We start from the raw sequence: 27,759 nt of genomic DNA on the forward strand, positions 1-27,759 counted from the left end.
TCGCCCAAATGCACGATAGATACGCACTGATGACTACAGCATAAAGCCATTCTCATTGATGATTTTGTGCGTATATACACTAATCAAAGCGCCTGCAACATATTTATATACATGTACATATATTTTCTCCATTCTGGAGCAAACGTAAACAGTCGGCAGAAAATAGTGTCCATTAAATAAACGTTTTAAACGTCTGCAGGAAGAGAAAAGATAGAAATGAAATAAGGACGAAAACCACTGCTAATTGAGTTTGTGAGGTACCTTATATAGTGTAGTATCTACGTCCTGACAGTGTAGCACGTGCTCCACACCAGAACTACACCTTGACACATCACACATGAAATTTGGCAGGTGTCACAGTGGGTCAGTCAAGACACACTCAAAGGAAGGGATTATCGGTAACTTTGTAATGCCCAAGACTTTCACCCTGACATGTGCGGTTCTATGGTGTAATGGTTAGCACTCTGGACTCTGAATCCAGCGATCCGAGTTCAAATCTCGGTAGGACCTACTGCGCTTTTTGGGCAAGATTTTCAAGATGATTGTCATGTGGAAAAGAAACCATATTGAATCGAAAGACTACACTGGCCAGGTGAAAGTACCCTCACACCCTACATCACACACAGATTTAATGCCTAATATTATTCCATTTGAAGGGTTTCTCCCTGTCCAGAATCTAGTGTAGGATAACAACATCTGTGTGTCCCCAGATGCTTCATCTTAGCTTAACTGGAAATTGATGGATATCTATCAGCTTAAGCTGTCACCTGGTCCCATGGTGTAATGGTTAGCACTCTGGACTTTGAATCCAGCGATCCGAGTTCAAATCTCGGTGGGACCTACCTTTTAAGCTGAATATTGTCAGATTCGCCCAAATGCACGATAGATACGCACTGATGACTACAGCATAAAGCCATTCTCATTGATGATTTTGTGCGTATATACACTAATCAAAGCGCCTGCAACATATTTATATACATGTACATATATTTTCTCCATTCTGGAGCAAACGTAAACAGTCGGCAGAAAATAGTGTCCATTAAATAAACGTTTTAAACGTCTGCAGGAAGAGAAAAGATAGAAATGAAATAAGGACGAAAACCACTGCTAATTGAGTTTGTGAGGTACCTTATATAGTGTAGTATCTACGTCCTGACAGTGTAGCACGTGCTCCACACCAGAACTACACCTTGACACATCACACATGAAATTTGGCAGGTGTCACAGTGGGTCAGTCAAGACAGGCTCAAAGGAAGGGATTATCGGTAACTTTGTAATGCCCAAGACTTTCACCCTGACATGTGCGGTTCTATGGTGTAATGGTTAGCACTCTGGACTCTGAATCCAGCGATCCGAGTTCAAATCTCGGTAGGACCTACTGCGCTTTTTTTGGCAAGATTTTCAAGATGATTGTCATGTGGAAAAGAAACCATATTGAATCGAAAGACTACACTGGCCAGGTGAAAGTACCCTCACACCCCTACATCACACACAGATTTAATGCCTAATATTATTCCATTTGAAGGGTTTCTCCCTGTCCAGAATCTAGTGTAGGATAACAACATCTGTGTGTCCCCCAGATGCTTCATCTTAGCTTAACTGGAAATTGATGGATATCTATCAGCTTAAGCTGTCACCTGGTCCCATGGTGTAATGGTTAGCACTCTGGACTGGTTGTCTCCCTTGATTTGATTGAGGGTGGACCTGTTTGCCTAAGCTCTGATGACAGAAGTTAATTTACAGGTGCAGATTATGAAATCTGTGGCTATATTCTGCACACAAGTTGTAGATAGTATCCGTTCACAATAAATGAAACTGATTTTCAAGTTTCGTTAGTTTTTAGGTGTTTTGAGACTGCGTGTGTGCATTCTGTGCACTGCACGAGATAAAATGGCGAAAGAAGTCCCGAGTACCAGTCACAGTGGGAAAGTTGATTTTGGAACTGAAACTGAAGTGGAAGATGTTTATTCAAAGGATACAACTATCATCGTCGATGTTGGAGATACACAAAAGTGATGTTCGTAATTGCAGACCTGTCTCACTTTTGAATTGTGACTCAAAACTCATTTTTACTAATACTGTCCTTACGATGAAAACATTTCACTCGAACAAACTTGTTCCATGCCGGGAAGAGATATATCTGATTATATCCCTTCCATCAGATATCTTATTGATTTGCAGATGAAAATGAAGATAATGCTTATATTATCACTATTGACCAGGAATTTCACTTTCATTTCGAGAAACATTTAACAACAGAACAAATTAACTTTGGTAATAACTTCATGTAATGGATACAAAATGTTATACACTGATTGGAAAAGTAGTGTTACAGTCCATCTTACCCATATTTCTGCTTTAGTCAATCTGTTAGACAGGGAGATCCACTTAGTAGTTTACTGTATTCCATCATCCGTGAACCCCTTAAATTGCTCATCAAGAATTATGCACATATTCATGGCATACAAATTTCTGACGACTGCAAATCACTTTTATACTAACATGCAGACGACACCACTGTTACAGTGTCTGACGCACAGTCTGTTTACAGCACCAGTCATACAGTAAATTGATTTTGCTCAGCTACAGGAGCCTAGGTTAATCTTTTAAAATCAGACGTTTTGTGTGCAGGAAATAACCGCTTGAATCATGTTTCTTTTATCATTCCGGTTGTAGTAAAACCGACTGTGCTAGAATACTTTGAATTTTCCTTGGCCCAGATAAAACCTATGTGACAAGATCAGTTGGAAAAGTGAAATTACCAAAATGAAGTCTTTGCTTCAATTTGTTTATGGTCACAAAGAAATTTACCACTACCACTACAAAATAAATCCATAGTTGTAAATACCTTTATTCTATCCAAATGTTGGTACACTGTACATGTACAACCGGTTCCCGAGTGTTTAATCAAAGAAATTTAATTATGTTTTTCAAATTTTGTGTGGAATAATAAAGAAAAACTTTTAAAATAATCAACATATGTATCGGTGACTAAGGCAGCCTAGACAGTGAAGCTTCAAATTCAAAATGTTTCTCTTCAGAGCTAAAAATCATCCATAATTTATTCAGACCACATTTTCAAGCATTATGAACGAATGCATGTTTGTTGCTCCCTACAAAATACCTGAACACGGGTAAAAAAAATAACATTTTCAACATCGTTTACAATCAGGTATCGCTGACCCAGATATATCCTTTTTATGCTTAGCTGTTGTCATCCTGAGACGAAATCACATTGAGCAAGAGGCATTTTTTACTGAGCACGGAGATCCTCATGAAACAGACATTATTTTCTATCTGGGTTAATTGAAGTTACAGACATTTGTTGTGAATTATTCCCATGTTTTTCATCACGTTCTACTGCTGTAGAACTAATTCGGGAACGAAAACGTCATACATCGTGGTCAGTCGTTGATAATGCCTATAATGTTATTATATCATCTCTGACTGTGGTTTGGCGTAATAGCATAAATACCAATGCACGAGACATTAATATAAAGCTTAATTATGAAGCATATTTTTCTGCAGTTGATAGGGTAATTTAGTCCAATTGTGTTTCTGTAAAGTTGACTTCGATAGAACACGTTAATACTATACTATCCCCAAAACAAAACACACTGGCGTTTTGTATTTTTAAAATCTATCAATTACCTATTGTGTTCAAACAATCGCCAAAATATGTAATAAAAGTGTTCAAAACATGATGTTATACAATTCCACATGTAAACAATTGACTTTACCTGAAAATGTTGATTCAGATGAAATTTCTTACAAGGATTAAAAAAAAGCATCGCCACAACGCAACAGAAATCTTCTTGCACGTGAAAATTATGCAGCAAAGAGCATGCAGTGTCTGGCTATAAAAACCCAGATTACTTTCGGAAATCGGCATTCGTTTTGAAGGAGTTTCGAGGTCAAATCACTATGCCACGACTCAAGTGACGCTACGACACGAAACATCGCCATTGGAAGAATGCGGGCTGGGCAGTCCCAATCTTCTGTTGCCAGGCGTCTGAATGTTAGTCAGAGCAGGATATCACAGCTTGCAGCTCGTTGCAACCAAACAGGCATAACAAATAGGAAGTGTCACCACACCACTGCAGCCCAAGATCGGTACATCTGAGTAAATCGTACTGCCTCGGGTGAGAGCACAGCAGCCAGGGCTCTTGGTCTTCGGAGGATATCTGGTCAAACTGTACGGAACAGGTAAGAAGCCAGGAGACCCTACGTCGGGAAAGTGCTACGTCGTCACCATTGCGCTCAACGTCTCCATTGGTGTAACAGCATGACTGGAACCTACGAAACTGGTGACGCATTTGGTTTATAGTCCGTTTGGCTCAAAAGCGGGCCGATGAATTGCAATCTAACTCGAAAACTAATAAACAGAAAATACTCAATGAAACACTGATCATAATCAAAACGTCAGACCAACTCTGTGAGTTTTTTTGCAGAATTTATGTCCTAAAAATGAAAAAGTTGTTTAACAAACTATCATTGAAATATTGACACAGTTCACTATTTGTTACGAGGGACGAGTGCAGAGAAAGGGACAGCCAGGTGTTCGAGAAAGGATGGAGACGGCACAGCACAGGTTAATGAATCAATAACTTTGTCGGTACTTGTGCACGTGCTTCTCTAACACCTGGCTGTCCCTTTCTCTGTACTCCTCCATCGTAACAAATAGTGAACTGTGTCAATATTTTAATGATAGTTTGTTAAACAACTTTTTTAATTTTAGGACATAAATTCTGCAAACAAATCACAGAGTTGGTCTGATGTTTTGATTATGATCAGCGTTTCATTGAGTATTATATGTTTATTAGTTTTCGAGTTCAATTGCAATTCATCGGTCCGCTTTTGAGCCAAACGCACTATAGTGATGAATGCAGGTTCCTACTGCAGAGAGGTGACAGACGAAACACGGTCTACAGACGGGTCCATGAACGCTAAGCCCCTAACTGTGTGCGTACACGTGGTAGGCACAACAGGTATGGACACGTCTTTGAAGGTCGGCGAATGGTTTACCTAAAATTATCCACTTAGTTGTATAGACATTTGCCTCTTCTAAACGGATGTAAAAATTCATCTAACTTTTGGACGAGTTATAGATGTTTGAAAATACATTTTCACAATTTCTGGGTTATGCGTTTCTTTGTTTGAATAGTATGTAACAACCTAGCGATATATTGATGTATACGAACGATGTAGTTTTCTAGACTGCAATCAGTGTTGTGAGTTCTTAAAAAATGTAAAATACTTGTTTACAATTAATTTTCTTTTGTGAATGCTCATAGTGTAGTTGCAGCAAAGTTGACCTTTTCATCAGTGGAGTATGGATTTTTAACATCAGATTCATGGCGATTGCAGCTTTCATATAAAATCTGTTGAGTTAAAAGTGGCTTGGAAGCAAAAAAAAAAGCGCTCTTTTCTTTAACCCAAACCATTGACATCGAGGTTTATACTAAGATGAATGAATGTATGTGCAATTACATAATGTGACAGAGACAGAACTCGGGTGCACGAGCCATAAATCAATGCGTTTTGTTTATGGTGTATAGCCTGATAGGTGTTAAGTTCAAATTGCATGTGGTCAGTGATCGAAGTTATGTATTGCATATTGTCATTACCCGACAGGCAGGCAGACACATAGGTGTTAAAGGTCACATGCAACGTAAAACACAACTTTGCAGATTCTGATACCTTTCGGTATGGACTTACCGAAACAAATCGTCAAAAATGCAAATTCAACTTATAAAGTTAAAAAATAACGCGATGAAAAAAAACGCGCGAAATCGGAGTTCAAACGTTTCACTAATTTTCCCCAGACTTTTCTGGGGAAAACGGGTTTCAACAGCTGGGCTGCGCTCATAGCACGTGCGCAGTGAAATAGGTTCGCGCAGCTTGGAAGCGGGTTGTCGGGTGAATACTCGGTGAAGGCTTTGGTGTGAGCTATTTTTCTAATGTTTTGTTGATATCTCACAGGCGCGAGCTTTTATATGTTATGACAGTAAATTAACTGTTTATATAATTTCATTTGTCTATTTCACCACACGTTCTTCTTACCGAGTCACTTTCTCAGTTCGATACTTAAAAGCAATGTCATTATTTAGCGTTGTACAGAATTTCTAACTGTGATATAGATATGTCGTTGTCACAGACAAAACTCAATGTCTTGTTTTATTGACACCTGTGTGTCTGCCTGCCTGTCTGACAATATTCAATACACAGCTGCTATCACTGACCACATGCAATTTGAACTTAACACCAATCAGGCTATACACCATAAACAAAATGCATTGATTTATGGCCCGAGTTCGGTCTCTGTCACATTATGTAATTACACAGACAGGCAGGTGTGATACTTGAACACATGACATGTTATGATGTCTGTTGATTGCAAAATGTTATACACAAAAAATGAGCATGTATTTACAAAACCCAACATCTCTATATATACACACACAATGAGCCGTGAAGGCATCTGCAAATGAACCAGCCGTTACACTTGAGTGCACACCCACCCGCTCTGACTGGGTTCGGTATCCCGGCTGCTTCGTTTCTTGGGAAGTAAACCGAAGTACACAATTTTGCACTTTTGATTTGCGATTGTACGCGTATAATTTTGTTTATATGTTTTTTCATTACCAGCAATGTATATTATATGTCATGAATAAGTGATAATTGTGTTTTAATTATGTTTGATTTTTGGTTGCATGTGACCTTTAAGTATCGAACTGAGAAAGTGACTCGGTAAGAAGAACGTGTGGTGAAATAGTCAAATGAAATTATATAAACAGTTAAATCGGTAATCTCCTGTCATAACATATCAAAAGCTCGTGACTGTGAAATATCAACAAAAAAGCACTTGCATATCAATGTGACATCATGAATTAATAATATGGCCACCACTAAGTATGTTCTTGTATCACATTACTGTTCCTTGATCACATTAAATATATAATAATCAATACAAATTAAAACTAGTCTGCCTTACCAGTATTATCTTTAAACAGTGATATAAAGCAGGACTTTATATATGGCCTACAGTTTATAATGTCTAGTAAAGAAACATTTATATCTATCCTTGTCAAAAGCTCTAATCTATGCAGAATTTTGAAACACGAATAATTAGACATTAAATTGTATTCATTTTATCTTAAGTTCACATTTCATTTCGAGATCATAATGCTGCAATAACCCATTTCAACTTTTGACATTCCTAAAATAAGGGAAGTAAGTCTAATTGAATTATTTACCGGTTACAGTGAAGCCTCGTTAATCCGGATGGTTGTGTTTCTCAGCAAATTCTTCCGGATTGCGAATCGTCCGGACTACTGAATCAAGACCCAAGGTCAAGCAAGAGTTGCTTCCCTTACTATTACAAAAACGATACGACTCTGGATAAAACAAATAAGCATTTAATGTACATTTTTTTTGTAAATGTATACGTAAGTTGGTGAGCGTTGTTCGGCCGGAGATATGGTGTCAGAAGCAAAGTTTTTAAGGGATACCCACTGTCTTCTAATAAATGAAAGTTGCCTGGTACCCGCCTTGTTTCAAAGAGAACTTGGAGGACACTTTCTCGAAGGATCCGTGCATCATGTGTCGATCCTGGCCACTTGGCGACTACGTTGGGTGTTGATTGAGTGGTAGTGTTGACGAACGCAGGTTCGTTCACGTGTGGTGCGATTATTTGAACATGGGTCCCATCAATGACACCGGCCACATTTGGGAAGTTTGCAATGTGAGCACAGGTCTTCAACGCTGTCAACGACCTCATTGACGACAAAGCTGTGGAAAAATGGTGACAGACTTTGAAGCGGTGACCTGGAGAGGGTTTCAGCGAGTCTTTCCGGCCGTCCAGATCAAGGGCTGCCCCTTCCATATGAATCAGGCGATTTATAGGAAGGTGCAGAACTTGGGTCTGGCTACGGCTTATGAAGAGGACGTGGGAACACACAGGTGAATATTTCAGTTTTTTCCTTCTGTTTACACTCTTTCAGATGATATTGTTCAAAAATTATCTGCATTTTATTAGTATAATGATTATACCTCACATTTTTATAATTTGTTTTCTAGATTCGTCAAGAAGCTGATGGGTTTGCAATTCCTCGACGCAGCTCATATCAGGCCAGCCTTCATTAAGGTGAAACAACAGACTGTGACGCCGGATCTGGTCGCCCTCTGCGACTATTACGAAGCAACCTGGATCCGAAGCACCGTGTGGACTGTGGCTAATTGGAGCGTTTTCGGGACGGCCGACCTTGAAAGCTGGCACAAGCGCTTGAATCAGCTGTCCGGGCGACGTCACCTACCCTTCTACAGGCTGCTTCCCCTCCTCTTCAGAGAAGCTGACCTACTGCCATTACAGATTCGACTGGTCGCAGACGGTCAGCTGGACAGAAGGCAACATGCTGGTCAGCGGGCCAAGTCCGATAAGTTTTTCAGATTATGGGACGAATTCCAGGCCGCAAATCTTACCGTGTCCCAGCTGCTGAGGGTGGTGTCCAAGTTGAATGGACCAATGGTCACTGAGTGAATTGACTGTGATACGTGCTGTTGTTACGAATTGTTGCTGTTCATAAATATATGACATTATCTGTCTTCCATAACATTGTTGTCTGTCTTTTTACATTTTACGACGCTTCATTTGTATTACACACAAAGTCACACAGTAACAATATTTTCGTATCACTGAAAACAGAAAAAACCAACACAAACCCTACATTATCACATGATTATTGTCCAAATAATTACATATACAAATACAAATACATGTATACAAATAAACAAGTCTAGACAAGATACGGGAAAAATTCGTTCACTCTTCAATCAGACTTTTCTTGTCCTTAGCTGCCCTTAGTTTCGTATCACTGAAAACAAAGCATAACAACGTCGTTATACACAATCTAAGTGATTATCAAACTTAATATCTTTAGAAAATACTATTATTCAATTATTAATACACGTTTACGAAATCACCGTCTACAAACCAGTCTGGGCTACGAATCCACCGCGTCTACGAACTGGTTCAGCCTTCGAAATCACCATCTCCCTGTGAGCGATCTCATTAGCGTTATCAGTTAATTGTCTTTGACACAACGGAAACGAGATGAATCTTTGCACAATATGTGGTGCATGTGGAGCAGCTAACGTCTGTGCTACAGCCCGACTTACTGTTGGTTGTGAAATATCCATGTCATCTGAGTCGCAATGCTGCATTTTGCCTGTAGCCAAAAACCTCAATGTTACAAGCACTTTGTATAGGGATGATAAGGACCGGTTTCTAAAGGTAAGTGCATCGATTTCATCCGATATCAAGCCTGTCACAAACTCTATCCCACCTCTGTCAAGACGATAACGTCGTAATAACTCTCTATCAGTGTAGATATCAAAAACATTCTTCCTAGTGTGAAAGTTTGCGTTTCCATGAGCCGCCATAGTGGATAACTAAGAATTTTCTTAACTAGTTAGGTGTCCTCATGAGGTTTCTTAAAGTTAAGAAGAAAACTAAGAACAAAAGGACTTGTCTAAGTTATTTTCCTACAAGTTAAGAACGTTCTTCTTACAAGTTAAGAACGTTGTTATGGAAACTAACAATTCTCAGTGGATTTAAAAATTCTTAGAAGATTTATGAATACCGCCCCATCATACCGTTTGATCAATGCTACAACAACCAAGGCCTTAGTGAAGCTTTCACTAAGTTTTATGGTAGATACGTGGAGGAAATTTCCAAATTTAATGCATCAGTGACAAAAATTATGTTCGATGCAATTCCCTATTTTGATTTATATCATACGTTCCCGACGTACTTCAAGTGAACAATTTATCAGACTTAGCATAGGTTAATGGCGGGTGCCACCGATGTGGCAGGATACGGTCACCTTTTCGCGAACACCTGGTATCATCACTATCTCATAGTGATTCATAAACACATGCTTTGTCATCGTATCGCATGGTGACAATCATTGGATTGTATGGTTCAGACTCAATTTGTTTTCAAACAACATCACAAGCTGTTATGCTGCTGAAACAAATATTAGCTCAAGACATAGTCACAAACTGTACAATCGACTCTGTTTTTAGCAGAGATCTCTTAAGAATATGGAAAAGGTTTTGTCGCTTCTAATTATTTCATTTTTGGGTGAAATCAATTGGGAACAAACTTGTTTGATTGTATATGGATTTAGAAAATTATTATTCATAACGTGTAACGAATTTCATGCAAACGAGCCAGTATGTCTATCTGTACATTTCAGATATTGTCTGATATTGTTTTTAACTGAGTTAAACGGTGCGAAGACTGGCTACCTGCAACTGGCATGCTGGACGTTGGAACAAGACAGAGCTTTACAGAGACAGAAATTAACGTTTACAGTCAGTAATTCTCAGACTACAATTGATCACTTATTCAACGGATGTCATTTTTTTCTGGCTCTGTGTTAACCAACTGAACTCCCTAGGGAGTATTCAACTCGAGCAGCCTGTTAGGCGCAACGAGGAATCACACAGACTCATCCTCACAAGGCACCCATTTGCAGCTAGGTGATCTTTGACACATAGTCAGTATTTTGTCCAATGATACTGCATGTTACTAACTGTCTGCGCGTTTTCGTGTGTCCACCATCTGGTCACCTTACATCGGATGGGTTGGGTCTTTTAAGTGCACAGGGTTGTATACTACACACTGGGGGTTGTGACAACGCTGAGAGAGCCTGCAAGTAATGTTAGCTCCAAGGTTTTACACCCGGTCACAAGGGGGGATCGATCCAGGCACCTTTCGCTAACTGGTGCGGCGCCTTAGACAGCTCCCCCACCATGTCCCCACAATCACGACATCGGTAGACGAATATCATTGTGACAGACATCAGAGGTTTCATGCCGCTATATAAGTTAAATATAAGACTCGTTTCTGGTTGGCATAGTATAACCTTCGAGCAGTGACGGAGTTAGTACAAGTAAAGGCTATAGCCCTCAGTGTGACTAGTTCTCTAAAGTATCAGGTATTACAAGGTCAGGAGTGTGTGTGTGCGTGCGCGCGCGCATGTGTGTGTAATCTGCTCAATCCACGCTGAAAGCAAACAGAAAGCGCTAAATCAAGCATAAGCCCAGTATATACAGTATTCAAGAGGAGAAAGTCATATCAGATAATGACAATATTTATTTTGTTTATTCATAAAACAGTCAATACAAATGCAACATAATTCAATGAAAGGTGTTAGTCATATCTCAGTTAACTGGTGTAGGACACAAACAGTCAATACAAATGCAACATAATTCACTGAAAGGTGTTAGTCATATCTCAGTCTACTGGTGTAGGACACAAACAGTCAATACAAATGCAACATAATTCACTGAAAGGTGTTTGTCATATCTCTGTCTACTGGTGTAGGACACAAACAGTCAATACAAATGCAGCATAATTCACTGAAAGGTGTTAGTCACATCTCTGTCTACTGGTGTAGGACACAAACAGTCAATACAAATGCAACATAATTCACTAAAAGGTGTTAGTCATATCTCTGTCTACTGGTGTAGGACACAAACAGTCAATACAAATGCAACATAATTCACTAAAAGGTGTTAGTCATATCTCAGTCTACTGGTGTAGGACACAAACAGTCAATACAAATGCAACATAATTCACTGAAAGGTGTTAGTCATATCTCAGTCTACTGGTGTAGGACACAAACAGTCAATACAAATGCAACATAATTCACTGAAAGGTGTTAGTCATATCTCAGTTTACTGGTGTAGGACTCAAACAGTCAATACAAATGCAACATAATTCACTGAAAGGTGTTAGTCATATCTCAGTTTACTGGTGTAGGACACAAACAGTCAATACAAATGCAACATAATTCAATGAAAGGTGTTAGTCATATCTCAGTTTACTGGTGTAGGACTCAAACAGTCAATACAAATGCAACATAATTCACTGAAAGGTGTTAGTCATATCTCAGTTTACTGGTGTAGGACACAAACAGTCAATACAAATGCAACATAATTCAATGAAAGGTGTTAGTCATATCTCAGTTTACTGGTGTAGGACACAAACAGTCAATACAAATGCAACATAATTCACTGAAAGGTGTTAGTCATATCTCAGTTTACTGGTGTAGGACACAAACAGTCAATACAAATGCAACATAATTCACTGAAAGGTGTTTGTCATATCTCAGTCTACTGGTGTAGGACACAAACAGTCAATACAAATGCAACATAATTCACTGAAAGGTGTTAGTCATATCTCAGATTACTGGTGTAGGACACAAACAGTCAATACAAATGCAACATAATTCACTGAAAGGTGTTACTCATATCTCAGTTTACTGGTGTAGGACACAAACAGTCAATACAAATGCAACATAATTCAATGAAAGGTGTTAGTCATATCTCAGTTTACTGGTGTAGGACACAAACAGTCAGTACAAATGCAACATAATTCAATGAAAGGTGTTTATCATATCTCAGTCTACTGGTGTAGGACACAAACAGTCAGTACAAATGCAACATAATTCACTGAAAGGTGTTAGTCATATCTCAGTCTACTGGTGTAGGACACAAACAGTCAATACAAATGCAACATAATTCAATGAAAGGTGTTAGTCATATCTCAGTTTACTGGTGTAGGAGACAAACAGTCAATACAAATGCAACATAATTCACTGAAAGGTGTTTGTCATATCTCAGTTTACTGGTGTAGGACACAAACAGTCAATACAAATGCAACATAATTCACTGAAAGGTGTTAGTCATATCTCAGTTTACTGGTGTAGGACACAAACAGTCAATACAAATGCAACATAATTCAATGAAAGGTGTTTGTCATATCTCAGTCTACTGGTGTAGGACACAAACAGTCAGTACAAATGCAACATAATTCACTGAAAGGTGTTAGCCATATCTCAGTCTACTGGTGTAGGACACAAACAGTCAATACAAATGCAACATAATTCTCTGAAAGGTGTTTGTCATATCTCAGTCTACTGGTGTAGGACACAAACAGTCAATACAATCGCAACATAATTCATTGAAAGGTGTTAGTCATATCTCAGTTTGTAGGACACAAAAACAACCGTTTTAAACATTTGGAGCGTTACACAACAGGTTTGAAGTACAGTGACAATGACTGTCAACGGTCAAAAGGTTTTTTTTACTCATTCAACGTGTGAAAATAACGAGACTGAATACTGCCAATCGTAACATTGCAATAGAACGTCTTGAAGATGGATAGTGCCAGTCTGCAGTTGAACGTAATATTGACGTGAATCAGAGCACCTTATCTTCACAATGTTATCAGTACACCGACCTCAAGTCCCCAAAGATCGTCCAAGAAGCGGTGGACCAAGTCACCATCCCTGCACAAGAATACCACATTCTTGCCTTTCCTCTATGTCAATGACAGGCTTCTGTCACCGAGACAACAAAGCATCTATTTCGTGTGAGAAGCGGTATATATTCTCAAAAGTCACCTTCTTCAGACTATGAACGGAAAGAGGGAGTTGTTCCAAAATACCAACGCTATACAACACCAGCACATGTCACTACTGACTACGATTGTGCATCTAAGGGTTACCTGGACACGCCTGTACAGGCCAAGGTGTTACAAGAAGAATGCAGGAGAATTCCACAGTAGAGAATCTGTTGACTTAGTATTCTGTATTCTGTATTCTGTATTCTAGACATTGGAGGTGAAGAGCACCGATAACTGCACCCAGTGTTCATAACAGGTAGTGGGCGAACCTGTCTTGTGACAGGACTTGTGTTATGCCTTTTCGTGTACAGAACATGTGACCACTACCATTGAAAGTTGCCAATATACATCAATTGAATTAAACGAGTTTCTCTTTAAACGTGTTATTCACTTGGTTTGCATTTTCAGGACTGTAAGAAAAACACATCAGTTTAAATCCCTATATATCACCGTTTACACCTATTAATCATACATTGATTCTCATACAACGAGACATAAGATATTCGCTTAACAATGCAAGAAGATGTCTCCCCTGTCTAACAAGCTATTTATGGATTTATTCCCCATTTGTATTACAATTCGATAAATAACCCCAAAAGACGCCCCGCCTACTCTTGTGTTATGTTTGCTGTTGAAGGATTACCAGTGTTGTCAGTTGTAGGAATAGTGGGCACTTGTGCATGAGTGTGGTCAGGAGAGGTTCTCCCAGATAGAACAGCATCAAAGTTAGCTGCTTCATGACTGCAGGATAGCGTGCAAGGATGTATGGCCATGTTAGTGAGGACGAGAGTGTGGACTAGGAAAAACGCCATCACAATATGCATTGTGTAATACATTTGTCCGAGGGCAGTGATACGGGTATACTCAGCACTGACACCACAGGAAGAGAGGAGAAGCAGCAGAAAGGTAAGTAAGACATCATTCTGACATCGGCAGCAGAATCTTCCTTTCAGCGAGTCATATCTGTGACACAGTCTCCAACAGTACCACAAGGTGTAGCCGAGACAGGCTGATGTGATTAGCGACAAAATCGCAGCAGGCAAAACGTAGGACAACAGCAGTGAGTGCCAGCTTCCCATCCAACGCACGACTCGGCCTTGACCGTACCCAACGTACAAAGTAGGGTGTTCTTTCTCAAGAACCAGGCACGCAACAACTATGCCCAATGCTACCAAAATGCATCCAATCAAAAGAGGTAACCATCGAGGTTTGGTTTTGGTGTCTTTAAACAGGTTCAGGGCTTTCTGTTGCAAACAGAAAGCGTGGAGCATGTGAGTGATATAGACTAACAGCCATAAGAAATGTTTTAAAGCTGATACTGACAACGCTGTTAGTGACTCATGCACATGTTCTGACAAATCTAAGGCGAAGACTATGATGAAAAGGGAGATTAAGCATATTTGTAGCTTATTGTGTGTCTCCTCATAGTCTTTCCGTATCATTTTATGCAGAGAGATACAACCAAACATACAAGAGCAATCACAAGGGATGTTGTTTTGTACAATCTGGCACCATGGTCAGTCTGTACAGTCATGAGAACAGACTTCAAAACATCGACACAGACATGTGCAACGTCGTCCTTAATTCTGTACTGACCTTTGGGTATCATATGGCCATTAATATTCAGCTTAAGCTGTTCATTATCGGTCAGCTTATATTCGCTCTTGGTGAAAGCGACCGTCTCGCAGCTGACAAACCCGGATTTTGGGGGCAGATTGAGATTCGTAATCTCCGCATCAGACAGACACAAGATAAACTCTTGCAGATGTAAAATGCCGTAATGGTGGGAAATGAGTAGCGAGAAGACTCCTTGCTTCAGATCAACTAGCATGCTGGACTCTTCAAACATAGCATACATTTTGCCACCAGATTCCACAATAGACACATTCGTGAATACAGTCTTTTGTCCCGCTGAACACTCTATCGTGTCCATGTCATGTGTATTAGACACTACCATCTTGTCAAACATTACATCGGTTGTGTTTGTATGTCTGTACTGTAAAAGGGATATCTGTAGCAGTCGTATGACGTCAGACAGCATAAAGTCCAAGTCCACTTCAAACTCTGTTTTGTAAACTGAATTATTCATATTCGTTTTCAAAGGTGTCAACGCAGCAAACACTATTCTCAAGTTTCTGCTGTTTACATCAAATCCGTGCTTGTTTCCAGTTTCTGTTACGGCCATCCCCATGGATGACGTTACATCTTGAACCATCCTTGAGAGATCTGATGCTTCCTCAGTCGTATTGAACTGAAGCTTAAGGATCAAGTTTTGGGTATTAAAGGAATTTTGAACATTTTGAACGTACAAACACTTGTTGCCTATCAAAGTAGAATTGGAACATACCTTATCTTCACAAGTATTGAGAATATCATTCCTGGTTTGATTTTCATAACAAAGTATATAATCTGGAATTATTGATCCAAGTTGGCTGTTGAACGTGAAGAACATATCTGGAGGAGAAATATTCTTACGAAATAGAATTGTTTTACCAAAGGGTACAGATGAAGAAGAAAAATGAACATAACATCTCAACTCGTCCTCTGTGAAAGTCCTGTTTTACTGCACGTCAAACAGTGTGGGTTTCTGTGGACCCCATGATTTCCTGTCCCTACGCCGGCGATATAGCTTTGACAAAGCAGACTGACGTCACTGAAAGACAAGGAATCGTTTAGTCCAAGGTATCCTGTGCTGCTTGTATCGCACGTTGCAGCAGGTTCTTCTTCATTACAACGACGCAACTTGGAGGCAGTGTGGTACTCAACGTAAGACCTGCACCTTAGGAACGGTCCAGATCCACTGATAATAAATCTCATATTTACTGGCTCGTTTGTTGGTTCGGGACAGAGTAATGTTGAGTTCCATACAACCATATCTCGCCTGGGAATATTGTGGCACATAGCACAGAATATACTTGAGAATATTTCATAAAGGTTCCATCTGTTGGTGACAGGGGTATCAAAGGGGTAGGCATTTCCCTCGCACTTCTCCTTGATGATGTCATTGTTAAATTCTGCAGGACATCTGTTGATCATGTATATTGTCAAAGCCTTTTTACCATCATGAAGGCCGAGACACGTCGAGTATTCTGCAGTTCTCCGAAAATCATTGTAGACGACAGAGGGAGACTGTATATTCTGTTTGATGTCATATAGGAATGAAATTATATCATGATCTGTCCGTAACTTGATACAGGTCTCAAAATAGCCTTGGCAACAATCACCAAAAAGAGGACAAGCCTCGTCACAGTTGCAGTAATGAGTGGATGTGGTTCGTAAGTCTCCTTGGCATAGATCTGAACATGTCTGCAGACAAAAACCAGGAACCTCCACGCCAACAAAGGTGTCTGCCCCGGCCCTTCCTGCAACAAAGTATTTTACAACATGTCAGACCTGTAAAACATGTGTGTTTGTTTCTATTTACCTTTGCACTCAGCAGTTTTCCAACTACATGATGTCGATCTGTAAATAATCTACGTAACCTGGACACGATGGTATGCATCAACCAAATCAGTTAGCCATACAAACCCGATCCCGTTAGCAGACTCCAACGACAAGTATGTATGGGTTGCCTGAGACCAATTCTAACCCCGAAGTTTACATGTAAAACATTAATGTAGATCTTTTTCTTTGCAGCAGTGAGCTGGGTGTACCTTCTACCAGAGAAAACCCTAGGGACCTATTGTGTATCGGAATTGCTTTTGGGAAATATCCTTGAGGATCGTTGACATATTCTGCTAATGATTTACCAGGAAGAGGCATGCACAGGGTAAACTGGACCTATTCTGCTGTCGTGGTCAGGGGCAGAGACGCACAGGGGACTGTGGACCCATGGCATTAACAGGGGAAGCAGAGTATAGAGGACTCTGTGGTTCTCCGTACTTACCACTCATAGACATACAAAGGAAACAGTTGGCCTATTCTGCTCAGTAATTGACTGTTGGCCTATTCTGCTCAGTAATTGACTGTTGGCCTTTTCTTTTCTAGAATTAGCAGGAGGAATCAGAGTATAGAGAGGTGGTCCTTTAGTTCTCCGCAATTACCACACATAGGCATGCAAAGGAAACAGTTGGCCTGTTCTGCTCAGTAATTGACAGGGAAGACACAAATAGGGCACTGTTTGCCTATTCTATTCTAGAATTAACAGGGGAAGCAGAGTATAGAGAGGTGGTCCTTTAGTTCTCCGCACTTACCACTCATAGACATACAAAGTAAACAGTTGGCCTGTTCTGCTCAGTAATTGACAGGGAAGACACAAATAGGGCACTGTTGGCCTATTCTATTCTGGAATTAACAGGGGAAGCAGAGTATAGACAAGTGGTCCTTTAGTTCTCCGCACTTACCAGTCCTAGACATGGAAAGGAATCAGTTGCTTTGGGATTAACAGGGAAGACACAAGTAAACCTGGTTTAGTCCCACTCTCACAATATGGTATGCAATCAAAAACGAGAAGTTAGCGTAAGATAGCTCGCTGCTTTGGAAATATTATCTAAATCATTTTACTCACCAATGATGAAGAATATCCAGACAAATAACCCAACCATACTGTCGTTGATGGTCGTCGCATGTACTCTCCCAACACACCAAGTCAATATATATATATATATATATATATGTTCACTTGAGCACGTCACACAGCGTTGATTGCCCTTTTAACAAAGTAGGTAGGGCAGGAAGTATCTGGTTGTAATGATATTGTGACGGATACGTTTATGAGATGTGTGAAAGAGGCTGATTACAGAAACACGATCAAGATAATAAAAATAGCAGCCATCTCTGTTCACCGTGATGCTTGCTAAATGCGCTGTGATGATGGAACATTTGTTGAGATCGTGGACCAGCGCTAATGGCATTGATCAGATACTCTATACTCATTCACTTACAGCCGCTGATTAAAATGCTGGGACAGAAGGAGAATAATTGATGGCCTTTGATGTGCAGTCATTACCTTATATGGACCTATTTAGAAATATCGCGTGTGGATTCGATTCGTTTTGTGTAATGTTTGTTGTGAGTGACTTCACTAATGCCTTCAATCTATGTGATTAATGTTATTTGTTGTGCGAAATGCATCAGAGTACTTTATATTGGCAAATGATGGACCAATAGTAGAAGCATCATATATATTTCATCAATACAAATTTTATGACCGACAACACGTTACGGGTTCCTTTGGTATGAATTCTAAATAATGAGCATCAACATAAATGCCTTACTTTTTGTGTCATTTTATCATTGAAATTTCAAGATGTCATGTTTTTCATATTATGCCACTGAGTTTTACTAAATCATTGTATAAACACGAAAACATTCATGCAAATATTGCTAAATTTTGTTTTGTTTATCGCTTGACACCGAACTCAGCAATATCCCAGTTACATGACGGCCGTCTGAGACTAATCTATTCTGGACCAGACAGTCGTGTGATTAATACCATATGCATTGATCTACCCAATTGGGATACGATGATATGCATCACCCGGTCCCTAACCACCTGACCCCCAAACGACAGGTATTGGTTGCTGAAGACCAATTCTAACTAACTCATTGGTTACGATTACCTGGTTTACATATTTCTACCTCGGGTCCATGTAGGAAGCAAAAGTACTTTGAGTCCCTTTGGTCCTTTGGATGGTGATCTAAATCAGCTGTTGGCGATCTATAGACTGTTTATATTGTATTGCTTCCAATAGAAAAGTAGGTTAGATTAATATGCTATATTTACATCTGTGATATTCTGCGTGCTTTCACTGTCCTTCGTCGATTGGCTTATATAATCTACATTTATGTATCATGTATAACTTGTGTTATTTATGGTATGGTTGAAAATGCTGATGTGCCTAAACATATTAACTCACTCACTCACTGACTGGTATCAATATTAGTACACCGCTTATGTTGAACTACCTTTCATTAAACATCCCACTGTATAACACTGTGCAATAATGATACATCTATACACCGATAGCTTTGAAGGCGTATGAATATGTAAGCAGTTCACGATCTGCAAGAGTTGCGTCCACGCATCCTGCATCCAGCATCCAGCATCCAGCATCCAGCTAATCATGGCTTAATTCCAAAAGTCGATAAGTGATAAATCTCCTTGACCTTCCCCTATTATGAAACTTATTGGTGGATATAATTCTTGAATGACGACTAAATAGAAGTTGCAAAGAGAAATGTAGACACCATCCTTCATCTATTTCTAGAAATACTTCTCTTTGTTAAATGTCACATTAAAATGTCTGTGATCGGAAAGTAGGTTATGAAAAAATACAATCAATTTTTGGGTTATTTTTTCTGTGTGTTTAAATCATATGATATTATGAATATAAAGCAATGATTTAGTCTGTAAACATTCTGTGGTTATGGATGTTCTACGGCGCAGCCATTCACCATGCAGAATGGTGACACTTCAGGTCCCCGATTCGCACCGATAACATATCAATGTTTTCTTGTGGATTTCACAAAAGTGGAAGACCTTCATCATTTCGGATTTTCTACAAAATTAAATAAGCACTGAAATTTTGTTCAAAGCTGCCCTAAAGTAAACCTATACACTGTGATATTGTAAAGGTATCAAACTCATTTATGGTGCCACTGCCAAACACTGTGTCGAACATCGATGGTGTCGAACTTACGATTGTCTCGAATATAAAACTGGGTAATTTGTATATTCTGTATTTTGTCATCATTTTGCAGCTAACTCTTAGTTAGCAATATTCCAGGCGAGCTATTCTCGAAACGTTCGTAGCCCTACGAACTTCTAAAGCCCATTCTTAACACATTGGCTAGGATCAAAGTTAAGAATTCTTAGGGCTACGAACGTTTCGAGAATAAGGTCCTGGTTTGTAAATACCGAGTTTAGATCAGACAGTTAGTTGATTGACATCATGAGCATCGATCTGCCACATTTGAATACAATGACATCCATCAGCGATCCGATCCTGTTATATATGACGGATGTTAGGTAAAAGGACAATACGCTCGAATGTATGATATCAGGAGCTACCCCACTGTGACATGTATTAAGAATGTCAGCATCAATGAACACACAAGGTGGTAGTCTCCTCTTATGATAAGCACGGGTTGAAGAAGAAGAATTCTAACATCGATCTCCACGGGCCTTCTCACATTAATAAACGGACAGAGTGATATATGCAGTGTTGTTAGATACGCCTTATCGACATAGGGTGAACGTGCTCTTTTATATGCCCATTTTGCTGGAACATGTTGGCACTTCAGTTGATACCTGAGAAACGTTATAAGCAACACGTATGTTTTGACACCACAGCAACAACGAGCTAATCGGATAGAATGGTGTGGAGAGTTACTCTAGTCTGATCAATCCCCATCAGAAAAGCAGTCAGAAAGCCCAATCTCAAAAGAGAAATGCATCGAAGATAATGAAAATGTTGATTTTGTTTATTCATGAAACACTCAACAAAAATGCAATATTTTTCTTTGAAATAAGTCAGTCACATCTGCGTTAACTAGGGTAGTGCACAAGCGCATCCGTTGTAAACATAGTTAACGTTATAAAATGTGTATAAGAATAATGAAAAAGTATTGACAGGAAATTAAAACCATAACACGCGTGGAAATGTAGTCAGTCACATGCAGTGACAATGATTTTGTCAGACTTCAGTCAAAATGTGCCAATCTCAGCATTGCCGTAAGATGTACATCGTGATGCTGCAATTGCACATTACATCGACGTACACCAGAGCACTATATGTTCTTAATGGGATGGGTATACCCGCCTCGATTTAGCTAAATATCTCCAATAACTGGTAGGCCAGAGTCACCACTCCTTCACAAGATCACCACACCTTTCTTTCATGTCATCAACATGTTTCTGCAACCGAAACTGCAGAACATATGCTTCGTGTGAGGAACAGACAATCCGGAACCGTCTGCAAGAGTTGGGAATTGGAGCCAGAAGGCCGGTATTTGTATCTGTTTTAGGACGTTTGCCTCGACGACAATGTAAGCATTGGAGCATCATCATCCAGGCATCTGTTCGGAAAAGCTGACTGGAAATCACCTTAAATAACCGTTTAAGTCATCATCACATTTTGATTTTCACACACCGAGGGATGTTCAGTAAGCTGTAAATATTCAATTAACGATGCAAGACAAGTTTCTTCAGTCTTACAAGCAATTTTTGGATCTCTTCACTTTATGACAAAATATTACAATTTCGATAAATGACAAAAAAGAGCTCCCACTTACTCTTGTGTGATGTTTGCCTGTACTGTTAGTGGATTACCAGTTTTGTCAGTTGTAGGAATAGTGAACACTTGTGCATGAGTGTGGTCAGGAGAGGTTCTCACAGAAGGAACAGCATCAAAGTTAGCTGCTTCATGTCCAGTGGATAGCGGGAACGGATGTGTGATCATTTTACTGAGAACAAGAGTATTGACCAGGAAAAACGCCATCACAATATGCATTGTGTAATACATTTGTCCGAGGGCAGCGATACGGGTGTACTCAGCACTGACACCACAGGAAGAGAGGAGAAGCAGCAGGAGGGTAAGTAGGACATCATTCTGACATCGGCAGCAGAGTCTTCCTTTCAGCGAGTCATATCTGTGACACAGTCTCCAGCAGTACCACAAGGTGTAGCCGAGACAGGCTGATGTGATTAGAGACAACATCGCAGCAGGTAAAACGTAGGACAACAGCAGTGAGTGCCAGCTTCCCATCCAACGCACGACTCGGCCTTGACCGTACCCAACGTACAAAGTAGGGTGTTCTTTTTCAAGAACTAGGCACGCAACAACTATGCCCAATGCTACCAAAATGCATCCAATCAGAGGAGGCAGCCATCGAGGTTTGGTTTTGGTGTCTTTAAACAGGTTCAGGGCTTTCTGTTGCAGACAGAAAGCGTGGAGCATGTGAGTGATATAGACTAATAGCCATAAGAAATGTTTTAAAGCTGATACTGACAACGCTATTAGTGACTCTGGCACATGTTCTGAGAAATCTAAGGCAAAGACTAAGATTAAAAGGCAGATTAAGCATATTTGTAGCTTATTGTGTGTCTCTTCATAGTCTTTCCCTATCAGTTTTGTGCAGAGAGATACACTCAAACATACAAGAGCAATCGCAAGGGATATTGTTTTGTACAATCTGGCACCATGGTCAGTCTGTACAGTGATTAGAAAAGACTTCAAAACATTTACACAGACATGTGCAACGTCGTCTTTAATTCTGTACTGACCATTTGGTATCGCACGACCATTCATATTCAGCTTAAGTTGTCCATGATTGGTCAGCTTATACTCGCTCTTGGTGAAAGCGACCGTGTCGCAGCTAACAAACCCGGATTTTGTGGAGAGACTGAGATTCGTGTTCTCCGCATCAGACAGACACAAGATAAACTCCTTCAGGTGTAAAATGCCGTAATGTTGGGTAAGAAGAAGCGAGAAGACTCCTTGCTCCAGATCAACTAGCATGCTGGACTCTTCAAACATAGCATACATTTTGCCACCAGATTCCACAACAGACACATTCGTGAATACAGTCTTTTGTCCTGCTGAACACTCTGTCGTGTCCATGTCATGTGTATTAGACACCACCATCTTGTCAAACATTACATCGGTTGTGTTTGTATGTCTGTACTGTAAAAGGGATATCTGTAACAGTCGTATGACGTCAGACAGCATAAAGTCCATGTCCACTTCAAAATCTGTTTTGTAAACTGAATTATTCATATTCGTTTTCATAGGTGTCAACGCAGCAAACACTATTCTCAAGTTTCTGCTATTTAAATTAAATCCGTGCTTGTCTCCCGTTTCAGTTACGGCCATCCCCATGGATGACGTTACATCTTGAACCATCCTTGCGAGATCTGATGCTTCCTCAGTCGTTTTAAACTGGAGCTTAAGGAAAAACTTTTGGGTATGCAAGGAATTTTGAACATTTTGAACGTACAAACACTTGTTACCTATCAAAGTAGAATTGGAACATACCTTATCTTCACAAGTATTGAGAATATCATTCCTGGTTTGATTTTCATAACAAAGTATATAATCTGGAATTATTGATCCAAGTTGGCTATTGAACGTAAAGAACATATCTGGAGGAGAAATATTCTTTCGAAGTTCAATTGTTTTCCAACCGGCTAAAAATGGGTGAGGATAATGAACATAACATCGTAACTCATCCTCTATGAAAGTCCTGTTTTCACTGCAAGTCAAACAGTGTGGGTTTCTGTGGACCCCATGACCTTCCACCCCTACTGCGGTCACATAACTATGACAAAGCAGACTGACGTCACTGAAAGACAAGGAATCGTTTAGTCCAAGGTATCCTGTACTGTTTGTATTGCACGTTGCAGCAGGTTCTTCTTCATTACAACGACGTAACTTGGAGGCAGTGTGGTACTCAACCTGAGTCCGACAGCCAAGGAACGGTCCAGATCTACTGGTAATAAATATCATATTTACTGGCTCGTTTGTTGGTTCAGGACAGAGTAATGTAGAGTTCCATACCACCATATCTCGCCTGGGAATATTGTGGCACATAGCACAGAATATACTGGAGAATATTTCATAAAGGTTCCATCTGTTGGTGACAGGGGTATCAAAGGGGTAGGCATTTCCCTCGCACTTCTCCTTGATGATGGCGTTGTTAAATTCTGCAGGACATCTGTTGATCATGTATATTGACAAAGCATTTTTACCATCATGAAGTCTAACACACGATGAGTACTGTACAGTTCTACGAACATCATTGTAGGCGACAGAGGGAGACTGTATATTCTGTTTGATATCAAAAAGGAATGAAAGTATATCATGATCTGTCCGTAGCTTCATGCAGGTCTCAAAATAGCCTTGGCAACAATCACCAAAAAGAGGACAAGTCTCGTCACAGTTACAGTAATGAGTGGATGTGGTTCGTAAGTCTCCTTGGCATAGATCTGAACATGTCTGCAGACAAAACCAGGAACCTCCACGCCAACAAAGGTGTCTGCCCCGGCTCTTCCTGCAACAGAGAAACATCCACTATGTCAACGTCGAGGGGGTGTTCATTTTTCTTTTAGCTATATATGACTGTGGTCTGTAAATATTCGAGTCTTAACCTGACAATCGTTTGGTGAGTGAGTGAATGAGTGAGTTCATATTTTGAGTCATGTTGGCAATATTTCAGTCATATAGTGACCACAACCAGTTTTAAATTCATGATAAATACGTTTATTTTATGAAACCCTGTCAACGAAGGATAGTAAAATAACTAGATTATCACATATTTGTAAATCTATATCAAGGAAGGTTAAAATAATGCATTAACAATTAACGATACAAGATAAAAAGAAATAGAGATCGCTAACAAGCAAAGGTAGGCCACCATATTAGGGACCTTGGGGGCATACAATACTTCTGCTTCCTTCACAACTGACATCATGAACATGGAATACGATGAATTGCACTAACCAAGTCCAACCCTTTAGTCGACTCTTTTACAAGTAGATAGGTTACTGAATACCTTATCTGAATTATTGATATTAAGTCTGAAGCATTTGTGTAAGCTTATGCCTGTGAGGCGTGTATTTCACCCATCTGGGGTGAGGAACATAGAAAAAGAACAGGTGAACTTTGTGCAGTGGAATCACCCGGGGATATATGTTTAGAGCATTGTTGATCTTTTCAGATTATTGACCGGGAAATGGCCCCACACTGTAGATCTATTCTGCTCTGGTATGTTCAGGTGGATGACACACATAGAGGACTATGGATCTATACTCCTATGGAATTACCAGGAGAATACCTGCATAGGGACTTTGGGGTATGCTGCTCTGGAACAAACAGTTGAAGAAGCACATATGGGACTGAGCCCTCGGTTGCTTTGGAATGATAAGGGGAAGACTGGGCATAGATGACTGCAGACCTAAAATCCTCAGGAACTATCAGCTGGAGACTAGTGTTGGGCATTGGTTGAGATCTCACAATTGATGATTGGTTCAATACCAACGACCAATCATCGAAAAAATTGGTTAGCGTCATTTTTTAGATTTTCCTATTCAGGTTGTAGTTGCAGATAAGTATAAAGAAAAAAAACATTTGGTTCTCTGTTGTTGTTTTTAGAAACTGCACAAATTACATTTGCAGATTTCACATCCAGTGTAAAATGATTCAGTTCCATTGTAACATTAATATCCCAGATTCTTCAAGAAATATTCAGTCATGACTTTTCAGAAAGTGAAGTGAGTTTTCTTAGAAATAAACACGTTTTCAGGCCCTGACAACGTCCTAGATATGTTCCATCATCAAGTATTTCAAACTCTATTACAGCGGTTCCAAAATCGTTTGTGTTCGATTATGAGAAAATGTGATCGATTGCTTGGTCGTTTGGTCACTGTGACCAATCTTCGATTATTTCAATTAATCGGACCACCACTACTGGAGACACGCAAAGTTGAAAGTTGACTGGAAAACTAGTCTGTCCTGGAATTATCAAGGGAAGACGTGCCTAGGAGACTGTTGGTGTGTCCTGCGCTTGAAATATTAGGGGAAATATTACTCACCAATGATAAAGAATATCCAGACGAATAACCCAACCATGCTGTTGTTGACGGCCGTCGCCTGTGGTCTCCAAACATCAAATGCGCACTTCAGTACATCACACAGCGTTAAATGCCTTCTTAACAAAGAAGGTTTGGCAGGAAATATCAGGTTGTAATGATATTGTGACGGATACGTTTATGAGATGTGTGAAAGAGGCTGTTTACAAAAACACCATCAACATAATAGAAGTAGCAGCCATCTCTATTTACCTTGATGCTTGTAAATGCACTGTGTCGATGAAATATTTGTTATGGTCGTAGGCCAGCGCTAATGGCATCGATCAGATAATCTATATGTTGCCCTTCCCTTACAGACGCTGATTACACTATTGGGGCAGGAGAAAAAAGCGGTGGTGTTTGATGTGCAGTCAAAACCTGATATGGGCCTATTTACAAATATCGCTCAGGGATATGATTTGTTTTTGTGACTCCAATCATGCCTTCAGCATATCAAGCTAAGTGATTAATGCTATTTGTTCTGTCAAATGCGTCAGAGTACTTTATGCTGGCAAACGATGGGCCTATTGTAGAAGCATCATATATCTTTCATCAATTTTGATCAATGAAACCACGTTACAGGTTCCACTCTATTTAATGAGCATTTTAAAAACACATTCATTTTTGGCATTTATTTACTGAAACTGTTTACCGAATATGATGTGTCAAGTTATGTTACCGATATTTCTGTAAATCATTATATTATATACGCACGCACACGTGATGGAAAAGCCACACTAACTTGTGCGCCTCGTGGCTGCACGAGTTGTATGATCCCCAGGGAGTTGAGATTGAAAATACGATGTGTTTGAGATTGACATCCAATGGATGATGATGATCATTAGTATGATGATGATTAGTATGATGATGATCATTAGTATGCTGATGATCATTAGTATGATAATGATCATTAGTATGATAATGATCATTAGTATGATGATGATCATTTGTATGATGATAACTATCAGTATGATGATTATCATCAGTATGATGATGATCATTAGTATGATGATGATCATTAGTATGATGATGATGATCATGTGATGGGACGTACGCTTATATCATAATAATAAACGATGTGTTATATATGTTGATAGTTATGGATGATTGTGCTTCAGAAAGGCCCTGATTATGTTTCAATGTTTGTCAACAAAATGCCCTTAATCAAGGGTCTCACCAAAGAAGTAATTACATTTGGGGCTTTCCTCCAACACCAAGCTCACACCGAGATACAATGGAACAACCGATAAAGTGGTGATAAAGCAAACTGGCTCATCTGTTGTTTAATACTATCCCACACCAGGATGTCTAATTTCATTAGTTCCACTGAAAACATTTTGTCTCTTGATTTATATTTTTAATGAAGACAGTATAGTTACATTTTCGTTTATATTAATGTGTACAAATTTTACAGATGAATTAACAATACTGACATTATGAAAAAGTTAACACAGATTTCACATCCAACACTTCTAGGCGTCTCCTTATCAACGGCATGGATCATTGTGGTATTTCTATGGGGTGGTCCTTCGCGCTGTCGTTGCTGATTCCGGGTTACGTTAGTGTCAGCCTGTAAGGAGGGTGAGTGTGTCGTCACTGATGCAGCATTAGCTCCTGCACCTGGAGCAAAAACACCGGATACTGAACTCGTTCTTGGGGACGTTAGTAATCTTGTGTCTTTGTCATCACCATGATCTGGATTTTTGACCCGATC

The 27,759-nt window shown here is 39.7% G+C and overlaps 3 protein-coding genes and 3 non-coding genes across 6 annotated transcripts; 4 read left to right on the top strand and 2 right to left on the bottom strand.

Annotated features, from left to right (window-relative positions):
- The first annotated feature begins 438 nt into the window (after nt 1–438).
- On the top strand, nt 439–510 carry Trnaq-cug. Its single transcript has one exon. It is a non-coding gene; the product is annotated as a tRNA-Gln (tRNA).
- A 259-nt stretch (nt 511–769) lies between these two features.
- Nucleotides 770–841, top strand: Trnaq-uug. The gene has a single exon. It is a non-coding gene; the product is annotated as a tRNA-Gln (tRNA).
- Nucleotides 842–1,305: 464 nt separating this feature from the next.
- Nucleotides 1,306–1,377, top strand: Trnaq-cug. The gene has a single exon. It is a non-coding gene; the product is annotated as a tRNA-Gln (tRNA).
- Nucleotides 1,378–7,801: 6,424 nt separating this feature from the next.
- On the top strand, nt 7,802–8,539 carry LOC124256122. The gene is made up of 2 exons (XM_046690075.1): nt 7,802–7,962; nt 8,080–8,539. The coding sequence occupies exons 1-2, from the start codon at nt 7,802–7,804 to the stop codon at nt 8,537–8,539; spliced, it is 621 nt and encodes a 206-aa protein (XP_046546031.1).
- A 6,994-nt stretch (nt 8,540–15,533) lies between these two features.
- On the bottom strand, nt 15,534–18,255 carry LOC124256182. Its single transcript, XM_046690143.1, has 2 exons — nt 17,985–18,255; nt 15,534–16,839 (listed from the first exon to the last, which is right to left on the bottom strand). The coding sequence occupies exons 1-2, from the start codon at nt 18,019–18,021 to the stop codon at nt 16,010–16,012; spliced, it is 867 nt and encodes a 288-aa protein (XP_046546099.1). The 5' UTR covers nt 18,022–18,255; the 3' UTR covers nt 15,534–16,009.
- A 3,453-nt stretch (nt 18,256–21,708) lies between these two features.
- LOC124256144 lies at nt 21,709–26,247 on the bottom strand. The gene is made up of 3 exons (XM_046690100.1): nt 26,010–26,247; nt 22,704–24,469; nt 21,709–22,115 (listed from the first exon to the last, which is right to left on the bottom strand). The coding sequence occupies exons 2-3, from the start codon at nt 24,298–24,300 to the stop codon at nt 21,709–21,711; spliced, it is 2,004 nt and encodes a 667-aa protein (XP_046546056.1). The 5' UTR covers nt 24,301–24,469; nt 26,010–26,247.
- Nucleotides 26,248–27,759: the final 1,512 nt, after the last annotated feature.

This window comes from Haliotis rubra, unplaced genomic scaffold (assembly GCF_003918875.1).
Source record: "Haliotis rubra isolate DU_JTF1 unplaced genomic scaffold, ASM391887v1 Scf62, whole genome shotgun sequence".
Classification (NCBI taxonomy): Eukaryota; Metazoa; Mollusca; class Gastropoda; order Lepetellida; family Haliotidae; genus Haliotis; species Haliotis rubra.